Source organism: Stegostoma tigrinum, chromosome 4, assembly GCF_030684315.1.
Source record: "Stegostoma tigrinum isolate sSteTig4 chromosome 4, sSteTig4.hap1, whole genome shotgun sequence".
Lineage (NCBI taxonomy): Eukaryota > Metazoa > Chordata > Chondrichthyes > Orectolobiformes > Stegostomatidae > Stegostoma > Stegostoma tigrinum.
Genome location: NC_081357.1, coordinates 110227041 through 110241173, shown reverse-complemented (window position 1 = coordinate 110241173; position 14133 = coordinate 110227041). Strand labels below are relative to the sequence as shown.

Below are 14133 nucleotides of genomic sequence, written 5' to 3'. Positions count from 1 at the left end.
ACACCTTAGTAAGGTCACCCCTTATTCTCCTACATTTCAAGGAGTAAGGTCCTATCCCGCCTAACCTCTCCCTATAACTCAGGCCTACTAGTCCTTGTAAATCTTCTTTGCACACTTTCCAATTTAACCATGTCTTTCCGATAACAGGCTGATCAAACTGTGCACAGTATTCCAAGTGCTGCTGCACTAATGATTTATACAACTGTGACATAATGCCCCAACTCCAATACTGAATGCCTAGTCTGGTGAAGAACAGCATGCTAAATGCCTTCTTCACCATCCTGTCCACCTGTGACATCACTTTCAACAAACTATGTATTTATACTCCTGGGTCCCTTTGTTCCACAAAACTCCTCAGGACCTTACCACTTACAGTATGAATCCTACCTTGGTTTGACTTTCCAAAGTGCAACAACTCACACTTACCTGGATTGAATTGCATTTGCCAACCCTCAACCCACTTCCCCATCTGATGAGGTTCCCTCTGTAATTTTTGATAACCTTCCCCACTGCCTACAATACCTCCTAATTTGTACAATCTGCAAACTTACTAACCATGCCTTCTATATTCACATCCAGATCATTCATGCTCTTAACAAATAACAAAGGTCCCAGCATTGACCTGTGTGGCACACCACTAGTCACAGGCCTCTGGCCCAAGAAACAGCCTTCAACCATCACCCTTTGCCTCCTACCATTGAGCCAATTTTGAATCCAGTCAGCTAGCTCTCCCTGACTCACATGCAAACTAACTTACATGACTAGCCTACCAGGCATGACTTAGCAAAGGCCTTAATAAAGTCCATACAGACAACATCCACTGCCCTTTCCTCATCCATCATCTTGGTTACCTCTTCAAAAAACTCTAAAAGATTTGGCAGACATGACTTCCTGTGCACAAATCCATGCTACTATCTCTAATCAGACCTTGACTATCCAAATGTTGGTTAATCATGTCCCTCAGTATCTTCTCCAACAGCTTACCTACTATTGATGTCAAGCCCTTAGTTCCCTAGCTTGGTTTTGCTACCTTTCTTAAACAATGGAACCACATTAGCCAACCACCAGTCTTCTGTATCATCACCAGTGGCTAAAGATGATGCAGAGGGCCTCTGCAATTTCTTCCCTAGCCTCCCACATAATCATTTGTTGAAGGCAAATGACAAATGAGCTATTATGAAGTAATTCTATTGTACTATGACCATGTTGTTACATTTGAGGCCAAAGTGCATGTTTGTTTGTGAGTCTGTTTTACAATTTAAAAGATTTATAATTCAAGATTATGAGAATCGAAACAATGTGCAACGCTGTTTTATTCAGTAGAAGCTAGTGGACTTGAAAGGAGGAGATAAATGCATAAAATTAAGACTTCTTCTAAGAAAGTGATAATATTTTTGAGAATGGGCTACAAGTACAGATTTAGAATTAGAAGTTTTAACAATCTCAGTTGTCAACCAGCAGACTAATGAAGGGTTATGATGTCTGAAACTGGCACATATTCAATGATAGTAGTGTTTTTATAAACTCTTTTTATTATTAAGACAGCACTTTAACAGAAAATTTTACTTTATTCTCCAGACTGCAGAACCAGAGGGCAGTTCAATGCGCTGTCACACCACTTCCGTGGCAGACGTTCACCTGAATACAGCTTCCGGGATGAGTCACCTTTCAGGAAATTGAAAAACCTGACGCATTCCAGGTTCATTTCAGTTGACAACAGAGTTCTGTGGCATGATCTGTTAATTTGCACATGAGAAGGTTGTCAGAAACAGAGGATCAGTTATGAAGCTCTTCAAATAAAGTAGCAAAGGCTCAGATTGATAAGTCAACAGCATAGACTTCTAAACTGTACAAATCAGTGATCTTTGGCTCCTCATCCCAATTTAGTCTGAGTTAACAATCTAGAAAATGTGCTAATGATTTTTTGGAATTGAGGGGATTTTCTGTCAAAGTAGCACACTGTTATGGCTTCATGTGTTACCGACCCATACTTGCATTGCAGAAGTGCTGGATCTTCCTTCTTTTAAAAGATTATTTGGATATCTTGTTTAAAACAACACCTGACATGTTTTTGGAGAGTTGGTTGCAGTCTGGTTTTGTGTCGTTCCATATCATTGAATGTAGACCACTCTGCTCATGCTGGGATAGCTGCAGTACCCAAGTCTGAATGCTGTTATTATGTGTTATGAAGGGAACTCTTAAATGATTAGCACTGTCGTAATCAGTGTTAGGTAGAAGCACATGGTAAGATGGCGAGTATGAGGAATGTTGTAAGAGCTATGCCCTGGTTTAAACTGTGATACTTACCTCTTAATTCATGGTAACGTGGAGAGGATGCCTGGTTAGGAGACGTTTTGTTTGGAAGGCCGTTTCTCATGGCTCAGATGACAGTCATCAAATGTCTTTAGGAATTCTCAAGGGATTGAGGTTGGTCGTATTAATCTACCTCAAATAACTTCTCATTACAAAATGAGGGTGACGCAGTACTAAATGATACCTATTTCAAGTCTGCTGTCATTTGTTTGGAAATCACTGGTTAGGTCTCAACAGGAATAATGCATTTAATTGTGAGAACCATACTTTCAGAATGATGTGAAGAGAATACAATGGACATTTCTTAAAACGGGACTAAGGAAGTGGGATAATAAAATGTGAGGCTGGATGAACACAGCAGGCCAAGCAGCATCTCAGGAGCACAAAAGCTGACGTTTCGGGCCTAGACCCTTCATCAGAGAGGGGGATGGGGAGAGTGAACTGGAATAAATAGGGAGAGAGGGGGAGGCGGACCGAAGATGGAGAGTAAAGAAGATAGGTGGAGAGGGTGTAGGTGGGGAGGTAGGGAGGGGATAGGTCGGTCCAGGGAAGACGGACAGGTCAAGGAGGTGGGATGAGGTTAGTAGGTGGCTGGGGGTGCGGCTTGGGGTGGGAGGAAGGGATGGGTGAGAGGAAGAACCGGTTAGGGAGGATGAGACAGGTTGGACTGGTTTTGGGATGCAGTGGGTGGGGGGGAAGAGCTGGGCTGGTTGTGTGGTGCAGTGGGGGGAGGGGACGAACTGGGCTGGTTTAGGGATGCAGTAGGGGAAGGGGAGATTTTGAAACTGGTGAAGTCCACATTGATACCATATGGCTGCAGGGTTCCCAGGCGGAATATGAGTTGCTGTTCCTGCAACCTTCGGGTGGCATCATTGTGGCACTGCTGGAGGCCCATGATGGACATGTCATCTAGAGAATGGGAGGGGGAGTGGAAATGGTTTGTGACTGGGAGGTGCAGTTGTTTGTTGCGAACTGAGCGGAGGTGTTTTGCAAAGCAGTCCCCAAGCCTCCGCTTGGTTTCCCCAATGTAGAGGAAGCCGCACCGGGTACAGTGGATGCAGTATACCACATTGGCAGATGTGCAGGTGAACCTCTGCTTAATGTGGAATGTCATCTTGGGGCCTGGGATAGGGGTGAGGGAGGAGGTGTGGGGACAGGTGTAGCATTTCCTGCAGTTGCAGGGGAAGGTGCCGGGTGTGGTGGGGTTGGAGGGCAGTGTGGAGCGAATAAGGGAGTCACGGAGAGAGTGGTCTCTCCGGAAAGCTGACAGGGGAGGGGATGGAAAAATGTCTTGGGTGGTGGGGGCGGATTGTAAATGGCGGAAGTGTCGGAGGATAATGCGTTGTATCCGGAGGTTGGTAGGGTGGTGTGTGAGAACGAGGGGGATCCTCTTTGGGCGGTTGTGGCGGGGGCGGGGTGTGAGGGATGTGTTGCGGGAAATACGGGAGACGCGGTCAAGGGCGTTCTCGATCACTGTGGGGGGAAAGTTGCGGTCCTTAAAGAACTTGGACATCTGGGATGTGCGGGAGTGGAATGTCTTATCGTGGGAGCAGATGCGGCGGAGGTGGAGGAATTGGGAATAGGGGATGGAATTTTTGAAGGAGGGTGGGTGGGAGGAGGTGTATTCCAGGTAGCTGTGGGAGTCGGTGGGCTTGAAATGGACATCAGTTACAAGCTGGTTGCCTGAGATGGAGACTGAGAGGTCCAGGAAGGTGAGGGATGTGCTGGAGATGGCCCAGGTGAACTGAAGGTTGGGGTGGAAGGTGTTGGTGAAGTGGATGAACTGTTCGAGCTCCTCTGGGGAGCAAGAGGCGGCGCCGATACAGCCATCAATGTACCGGAGGAAGAGGTGGGGTTTGGGGCCTGTGTAGGTGCGGAAGAGGGACTGTTCCACGTAACCTACAAAGAGGCAGGCATAGCTGGGGCCCATGCGGGTGCCCATGGCCACCCCCTTAGTCTGTAGGAAGTGGGAGGAGTCAAAAGAGAAGTTGTTGAGTGTGAGGACGAGTTCAGCTAGGCGGATGAGAGTGTCGGTGGAGGGGGACTGGTCGGGCCTGCGGGATAGGAAGAAGCGGAGGGCCTTGAGGCCATCTCCATGCGGAATGCAGGTGTACAGGGACTGGACGTCCATGGTGAATATGAGGTGTTGGGGGCCAGGGAATTGGAAGTCCTGGAGGAGGTGGAGGGCGTGGGTGGTGTCACGGACGTAGGTGGGGAGTTCCTGGACCAAAGGGGAGAAAATGGAGTCCAGATAGGTGGAGATGAGTTCGGTGGGGCAGGAGCAGGCTGAGACGATGGGTCGACCAGGGCAGGCAGGTTTGTGGATTTTGGGAAGGAGATAGAAACGGGCCGTGCGGGGTTGGGGAACAATGAGGTTGGAGGCTGTGGGTGGGAGGTCCCCTGTGGTGATGAGGTCGTGAATGGTGTTGGAGATGATGGTTTGGCGCTCGGTTGTGGGGTCATGATCGAGGAGGCGGTAGGAGGTGGTGTCGGAGAGTTGGCGTTAGGCCTCGGCGATGTAGAGGTCAGTGCGCCATACTAGGAGCTCGAACAGTTCATCCACTTCACCAACACCTTCCACCCCAACCTTCAGTTCACCTGGGCCATCTCCAGCACATCCCTCACCTTCCTGGACCTCTCAGTCTCCATCTCAGGCAACCAGCTTGTAACTGATGTCCATTTCAAGCCCACCGACTCCCACAGCTACCTGGAATACACCTCCTCCCACCCACCCTCCTTCAAAAATTCCATCCCCTATTCCCAATTCCTCCACCTCCGCCGCATCTGCTCCCACGATAAGACATTCCACTCCCGCACATCCCAGATGTCCAAGTTCTTTAAGGACCGCAACTTTCCCCCCACAGTGATCGAGAACGCCCTTGACCGCGTCTCCCGTATTTCCCGCAACACATCCCTCACACCCCGCCCCCGCCACAACCGCCCAAAGAGGATCCCTCTCGTTCTCACACACCACCCTACCAACCTCCGGATACAACGCATTATCCTCCGACACTTCCGCCATTTACAATCCGACCCCACCACCCAAGACATTTTTCCATCCCCTCCCCTGTCAGCTTTCCGGAGAGACCACTCTCTCCGTGACTCCCTTGTTCGCTCCACACTGCCCTCCAACCCCACCACACCCGGCACCTTCCCCTGCAACCGCAGGAAATGCTACACCTGTCCCCACACCTCCTCCCTCACCCCCATCCCAGGCCCCAAGATGACATTCCACATTAAGCAGAGGTTCACCTGCACATCTGCCAATGTGGTATACTGCATCCACTGTACCTGGTGCGGCTTCCTCTACATTGGGGAAACCAAGCGGAGGCTTGGGGACTGCTTTGCAGAACACCTCCGCTCAGTTCGCAACAAACAACTGCACCTCCCAGTCACAAACCATTTCCACTCCCCCTCCCATTCTCTAGATGACATGTCCATCATGGGCCTCCAGCAGTGCCACAATGATGCCACCCGAAGGTTGCAGGAACAGCAACTCATATTCCGCCTGGGAACCCTGCAGCCATATGGTATCAATGTGGACTTCACCAGTTTCAAAATCTCCCCTTCCCCTACTGCATCCCTAAACCAGCCCAGTTCGTCCCCTCCCCCCACTGCACCACACAACCAGCCCAGCTCTTCCCCCCCACCCACTGCATCCCAAAACCAGTCCAACCTGTCTCATCCTCGCTAACCGGTTCTTCCTCTCACCCATCCCTTCCTCCCACCCCAAGCCGCACCCCCAGCCACCTACTAACCTCATCCCACCTCCTTGACCTGTCCGTCTTCCCTGGACCGACCTATCCCCTCCCTACCTCCCCACCTACACTCTCTCCACCTATCTTCTTTACTCTCCATCTTCGGTCCGCCTCCCCCTCTCTCCCTATTTATTCCAGTTCCCTCTCCCCATCCCCCTCTCTGATGAAGGGTCTAGGCCCGAAACGTCAGCTTTTGTGCTCCTGAGATGCTGCTTGGCCTGCTGTGTTCATCCAGCCTCACATTTTATTATCTTGGAATTCTCCAGCATCTGCAGTTCCCATTATCTCTAAGGAAGTGGGACCTCAGTTATTAGAGCAACTAGAGAAACAAATTAATCTCCTTCGAGCAGGGAAGATGGAGAGATTCATGAACTGTGTTCAAAATATTGAAGAGTTTTGCTAGAGTTAGTTAGGTGAAACTGTCCACCTGCAGGAGCATTAATGACGTGATTTAAGCTCAAAAGGAGAACAACCAGTTGAGGGATCAGCGCTTCTTTTTATACAGCGGCTTAACATAGCCTGAAATATACTTCCTGAAAAGATGATGGAAACAGTACCAATGATAACTTTCACAAAATGAAATTGTTTGTGTACAATTGAAGAATGAAAAATTAGGAGTGCTCTGGAGAAAGAGCAGGTGGAAAGGAGTAATGGGATAGCGTTTTCAAAGATTTGGCACAGGCATGGTTGACAAAAGCACTTTCATCAAGTTATAGCTCATTTCAGGAAATCTTCCACTGCAGATTCCAAAGTAGTATCCCTGACATGAGTTTGCATATTTTCCTGCTGCTGCCCTCATGATCTATCATTAGGTACTTTCACTTTGTCATCCACTGTACATCAGTGGGTCCCGTGATCCCTTTGTGACTAAAAATTTGAAAGATTTTGTTTAGTCTTCCCTTGTACTGGGTACAGCAAAGACCTTCATTATCAATACATGTTGAGTTACGTGGAAGGTTTGCATGGACCCTGTGCAAGGATGAAATGCAGATTTGTGACTTTTTAAAAACATTTTCCAGCAGATGCAGTAGTGTAGGAACCTTTCCATGTATTTCTGGATGAACAAACTCATGGGTGTTGTCCTCCCCAGTGATCCTGTTTTATGAAATTGATTGGTTCATTTATGATTGTGACCATTAATGGAGGTGGCATGATGGCACAGGGGGAGGTGATATGGTGGCTCAGTGGTTAGCACTGTTGCGCCAGGGAACAGGTTTAGTCCTACCCTCAGGTCACTGTCTGTGTGGAGTTTGCACATTCTCGCCGTGTCTACATGGGTTTCCTCCCAGTGCTCCGGTTTCCTCCCACAGTCCAAAGATGTGCAGGTTAGGTAGATTGGCTATGCTAAATTGCCCAAAGTGTCCAGGCATGTGTAGGCCAAGATAATTAGCCATGGAAAATGCTACAGGGATAGAGTAGGGGATGTGAGTCTGGGAGGGACATATGTGGACTCAATGGGCCGGATAGCCTGCTTCCACACTGTATGGAATCAGTGTATTATTTTAAGCAGCTATGAACAGCCAGATTATTGAGGCATAATATGTTTTCGTTGACACTTAATTGTTACTAATTACGGTCCTGTATTTTACTTGGTCCCTGTAGTTCTTTGATGAATGCACTTCACAACGAATCTGCCTCTGCAAAGGATGAGGCTAGCTTGGACGATTTCCAGGACTTTGTGTCTGAAATACAGAAAACTATCAATGGTCTTCAGAATCAGGTGGGAGTATCATCAAAAATAACAAGACTTTTAGTTTTCCTTGGTTTTCATTTCATTAACTGATGTAGAAACAGGCCTGAAAGGAAACAGGAATCAAGTATCCCAGATGGGAATTAACAAGAATAGTAAACGGTGAGGTAAAATGCAAAGAGTGATGGGTTATGGAGCAGACCAGACCCCCCCCCCACCCTCAAAATATTTTAAGAAGGTCGCCAAGAACCTGACTTTTTCTTATTTCAAAGTAGATGTGAAGTGCATGTTCCAGATGTGATGCACCTGGTCGAGCCACTTTGACATTAAGCAGAACACAATTTATTTAAACACCAAAGCTAAAATACATACAAAAGGAGGAGGAGTTTAGAATAACCTAACTGTTGGAAAACTTAACAGAATAATAGATTCAGTACCAATTACTAATTAACTGTTCCAATGTAGTAACATCCCATAAATAAGCAATGTAGTTGACTCTTAACTGCCCTATGGGCAGATAGGAATGGGCAATAAATGCTGCTGAGCCAGAAACACTCTCATCCTGTAAATGAATAAAGGAAACACACCCCTTGGCAAAAAGGAAAATTCAGGCACAGGTTCTTGCAGGCAATTCTGCAATCCAGGAGAGATCAACATCGCAAGAGATTTCTGAGAATGTAGCAGCTAGGAACTCTGACTGCTACAGCTAAAAAAAACTAGAAAGCTTGGTCTGTGGGAACTGGCCACTCCCGTTCCATTGTTACAACTGTTTTTAAGAAAACCTAAAGGCCTCCTCTGGTTGTTGACTTAGGCCATCTTCCGCAGCCAGTTTGTACCTCTGTCTTTACAATCTCTGTTCAAAAAAAATCCAGGATAAAATAACCTTTTATTAAACTGACATCATCATCACAGATGAAAGGTTAGTCCAATGTGAATCGAGTAAAAACTGTGTGCAGAAAAATGTGTATTAGTATGTTTAGGTAGAAAGAAAGCTCTAAAAATATACTCCAAATAGTTAAGATTCTTAGAAATGAAAAAACAGCAATCTAGGAGAATACATAGATGGTGGAGAAATTGGTTTATGTCACTTCTTTGTGAGTATAAAAGTATAACTCTAAAAATATAATGTTGGAACCTAGTTTCTAAGTGGCAACCTTTAATGGGAGTATTTAACAAGCAAGGTGACATTGGTGGCCATCATTTCTTTTCCAGTTAAACATTGTAGGACCAGTGCTAGGACTCTAAAGCAAGTGTGTCAAAAGCAGGCAATGGTTCTTAAGATCTAGACATCAAGGCAAGCGATATCAGCGGCCAGATATTTATGGATTCTGCTGAGGTGTTAACTTTTTTCCAACAGCAATAATGGTTTTGATGTCTAGTTTTGCAGACAAATGGAATCAAAGTGTGGATGATTGCAAAGGAGAATAAGTAATTTTCTTTCTTAGACCTCAGTGCTGTGCCATACTTCTAATATTCATGATGTTCCTTTGCTACGTTAGCAAGACATTGTGTTGACCCCAATTTCTGACTTTGCTGGATGTGGCCAATAAGTGGCAGGTAGTGTTCACTTCACTTTATTTTCAAATGTCTTCTTGATTGCCTATTTCATATTTTCCTACAGATTAAAAAACTTGAAGGGCAACTGCGTAAATCTGCATGCATTGATGGACAGGCAAGAGAACGGTCTGACAAAGAAGAGTGGAAGGAGGACTCGTGCACCACCTGCAAATGCAAGGTACAATTGCTGCAATTCTTCACTAAATCAGAGGAGTTTGTGGTAGTGCATAGTGAATTCCAACAGATATCCTCAGGGTGCATTTTGGTGAAATATATCTGTAATTTCATTCGGCCCATCAAAACGAGTCGTACAAAATTATCTAGATTTAATCTGAAGTTCTCCTAAGGATCATTCTGGAGCTCTGCTTTGAGTCTGGAACATTGTCATGTAGCAGTTTATCTCCTAAATGTGGCTTGAATTGTTCCCAAAATCAAGAGAAATTAAACTGACAATAGGGATAATTCTGCAGCATTTGCAACTTACGTTTGCACTTTACCTAACCTGTAGCTGCAGTAAGATCCCCAACCTGTTTTTTAGGAGATTAGCAGAAGCAGTAGCTGCATTTCTTTCCAATGGAGCATTCTCACCCACAAGTCATTGCTGTACCTTGATTACCAATTGTTTCACATTTGGCCTACCGCCACAGCATCCCCTCTGATGACATGCAACAGCTCTTTTAAGAACTGCTGTCTTGATTTTGTGTCCCCTGCCCAAGTGTTCAACAGGGCATGGCAGGGTGGAGGAGCTGGCATAGTCCTAATACCACCCAAGGCAAAGTGTAGTAGTGTAGGGATGTGCATTCTGATACAGAAAAGCATTTACAGCTATTTCAATCGCATTTTTACAGTGCTTGCAAAATTCAACGTTTTTTTTCACTTGCCTGTATTTGTCTGTTTACTTGGATTTTCATACTTGCATGTCTTTTCATTCAGTTGTTTTTCAACCTCTTAAAGTGTATAGTTTATATGTGTATTGGCATGATGATGAAGTGAAAATTTAAAAATAAAATCCTTAATTGATACGGCTAGTGCCTTTGACCTGGTTGGTATTAAATTCCTGTGAGAGAACAGGCCAATTGAAAGCAAGAAGAGATTAGTTGCATTTTGAGGGTTACTGGAGTGCAGCATTTAATTTGATTTCAGTTGGACTCAGAATAAAATCTCTTTCTGTTTTGCATTGCAGGCAGGACAGCTTACTTGTTTTGTTGAAACATGTCCACCAGTCAGATGTACTGATCCTGTGAAGATGGAGGGAGCATGTTGCTCAGTCTGTGCAGGACAAACCAGCAAGCAAAATGAACGGTCCTAAAGCCTCACTGCAGGACTGGAGGAGATGGACTGGCCTTGTAGTTATACAGTGAATTGTGATGTCTGGACGTCAGTGTGCTTTCAAAAACCTACCCACAAGCATTCAGTCAGAATTGCAAAGAAAGCGTCAATTTGAAGAAATCCCAAGAAATATTCAAAGAAACTGCTCAAATGCATGCTTCACTGATTTTAAATCAACAACATTTTATATGCACGTATCATGTGTGTTTATCAAAGAAAACCACAATGCAAAAGCATTGAAAGGGAAGTAGTGTGTTGTATGACAGGGTGATTTCAGTTTGTCTGTCAATGTTTTCCTGGTGAGAAGCTTCTCAGGTTAGAAATGCCAAAATGAAAATTGGTGCTATATGTAATTTCTTGTATAAAACGCTATAGTGAATAAGGAGGAGATAATGTACCGTAACGTTTCCAAACTACTTTATTTGTTTAAAGGCAAAAACTATCTCAAGAACTTCTCTAGCTCATCGTATATATGTTTTATGTGCAGGTTTTTGTTTTGAATGGGTGTGAGACAATGTTTTGGAGGAGAGAAAGAAACATTAAAGCAGTGGTTTTACATATTTCATTATGTTCTCGAGCCCCAGGTATTTTGCGTGCTTAAATTCTAAAGGCCCAGATCTTCTGGTCTCCAAACAGTTAGCGTTTGGACATACCCTGAAATCTGTAGACTGATATTATGACCACCCCCGACGCCTGCCCCATTTGGCCCTGACCATTCGACACACCTCACCCTTCCAGATCACCCTCAACTCATCCTCTGAATGCCTCGCTGACCCTGAAACTACACCCCATCCCACCCCCACCCCCAACACCGACCATCCCGCTTCCCACTCCCCAACACTCTGACTGTGTGGGTAATCGTTTGTCTGGTCAGTGTCAGATAAAGGGGTTCTAACACTGGCTGGAAGAATTTGGGCCAAAGTAATTTCAGTCTCCCAGGTGTTGAGACGTGTATGTAGGCTCATACTTTAGTTACTAATGTGAAGTTGTTACTCGTACTTGTTTGGACGTTTGATAAATAGATGCCTACTAATTTGCAGATTGGTGTACATACTACATTGAAAAATTGCCCATGTTGTTTCACTAATTGGCGCTATATATCAGCGTTTTTATACAATGAGTGCAAATCATTTGTCAATCTATCAGAGCATTTAAAAGATACCTGATTTTTTTGAGCATCTTTGTGGCCTGGCTACTGAATTTTCAACTCCAACCATTACACCTTATTGGATTTATGGCATTTTGCACTTCTGAATTTTTTTCTTGAATTACTGTTTTTATATACTAGCAGATGTTTTTTACATTGTAATAATTTGTTATTGTAAACAAACATAAGAAATGGTGGGGGTGGGGAAGGAGGGAGATCCACAAGAGGGGTTTCTTGCTCCCGAATTATCCGTTGAAAAGCTATACTAACCAGTGAAACAGTATTAAATGTCATTTAACATTTCTAACCATTGGTTCTTTATTGTTGGGAATATTTTCTTATTTATTTACTCAGATGTTAATTGGTCACTTTTAACCATCAATGAAGGACATTGAATAGCTTTTTTTATCGAAAAATCATACCTCAACCTTTCATTTATGGTGCTATTTGATTTTAAGGCAACATTCCCATGTTACTTCTTTAAAAAAAAACATATTTGTTACATGCCGACCTCTTTACAAATCCATGTTTTTTAACTTCCACAAAAGATTTCGGGTAAAAAAACATCAGTGCATCACAACAGGAACAAGACCTCTCGTGCTTTTTAAATTCATTTTTAAGTACATTCTTGCAAAAATGATGAGATGCCAACTATTTACAAAAGAAGTTGGGCTTTGAAATATTCAACCTAATAATACTGACCGTCTTACTTTCAGGGGTTCTAGGATATAAAGGATCAAGTTTGTTTATTGAAATTTATTTAAGTATCTGCTCTGCTTATTTTTTATGTAACGTCATCTAGGTTTCATTCTTTGTTTGCATGTCCTTTTTATTTTTGTCTTGAGCATGCGAACAGCAGGCAAAGGTACATTGAACCATAGGGCCTCTGTCTTTGTCGAGTGATTCGCTGTAGGTTCTGACACCAGTAAGTGGGTTGTTTTGCCAGAACAATATGAGGCAATTCCACTGCTTTGCTTCGCATTTTTTCTCTCTCCTAACAGCAGTGCTGGTGTAGTTTTTCATACTGACCGTTGTCGTCTTTGGATTTGTACACATTGTTCAAGACCAAGTGTCTTAATAGCCATACTGCTTTAATAAGACAGAACAGGAACATAGCGTAAAACAATAAATTTACCAAAGAAATGTTTGCACTGTGTAATGCATTTGTATGAACCAAATTAAACGGACCACATTATCTGAAATATGCAGTGTCATTTTCCTAGTGTCACTCAGTTGCATGTATCAAATAAGTATTTGCTTTACAGGTGCCAATGGAACAACCAATCTGCTTTATTTTCAGGTAGTGTCAGATGGCATTCTGTTTCATTTAACATTACTGACAATAACATTATGTGAATCAATACTTACCTAAGTGAAACTTATGGAATAAATGCTGGGTGTGGATTTTCTGTGACTCGTTAAATATGTCCTGCAGCTTGTGATGCCACATTTTTTTTGCAAAAATAGGATCACCAAGTTGAATAGGTAAAGTCCCAGATTTTTTAAATTCATTCATGGCAGCAGTTGTTGCCCATCCCTAATTGCCCAGAGGGCAGTTAAGAGTCAACCACATTGCTGTGGGTCTGGAGTCACATGTAGGCCAGGCCATGTAAGGCCATTGCTATGGTATTTCATTGCTCTCTGGCTCTTCACCCTCTTGGATGTTGTTTGTTCTTCGGGGTTTCTCCTTCTGCTTTTAGGGTTAGAATCTTTATTCCTGTGATGACCTTTTTGAAAATGGCAAGTGTTCCAGTGGAACAGTCTTCCCAGTGTTGCAGCCTGTTCCTGCCACCCATTCATCACACTTTATTGTTCTCCACTTTGGTGCCCAGTGTTAATATGCTGTTCCATCACTTCGAATAAGAACTCAACCATTCCCTTATTTCAGCTCGTCTCTCTAATCACACTTATTTACTAAAGCCAAATGTCCCCTGGACTATAAAAATGCTGGAGGGTCTCTTCCAAAATTCTGACCATAATCTAATCTCTACTGTCATCCTTTAATGGCTCATATTTACAGTCATCTGCTAAGTGATATGAAGTTCATTGATGAATGAATCTAGATTGTCTCTGGGTTTTTATCTTCATTTAGTAAATGTTGCCCTCCTGATGATTTATTATATTTTGCTGAATACTGAAATACATATCTGATAAAATTGCAAACCATAAATTCTTAATTTACATTGTGCCTTGCTAAAATATTGTCTTTGATGCTGTCAATTATGTAGAGTAAGGTATTGATCTGGTCCTTTATTGATCTGTCTGCGAACTCTGAGCAATCCAGGATGTCGTAAACTGTCTAAACTCAGTTCTGTCACTTCTGAGCTTGTTATGTGCTT

The 14133-nt window shown here is 43.9% G+C and overlaps 1 protein-coding gene across 2 annotated transcripts in view; it reads left to right on the top strand.

Moving 5' to 3' along the window:
* LOC125452501 (peroxidasin homolog) overlaps positions 1 to 12996 on the top strand; it is a 243236-nt gene extending 230240 nt beyond the window's left edge. For both annotated transcript variants that reach the window (XM_048531013.2, XM_048531012.2), the window contains 4 exons: positions 1579 to 1699; positions 7674 to 7791; positions 9383 to 9496; positions 10502 to 12996. In XM_048531013.2, the coding sequence (XP_048386970.2) occupies positions 1579 to 1699; positions 7674 to 7791; positions 9383 to 9496; positions 10502 to 10627 (479 nt within the window). In that variant the 3' untranslated portion in view covers positions 10628 to 12996. The remainder of the gene's footprint in view (positions 1 to 1578; positions 1700 to 7673; positions 7792 to 9382; positions 9497 to 10501) is intronic.
* Positions 12997 to 14133: the final 1137 nt, after the last annotated feature.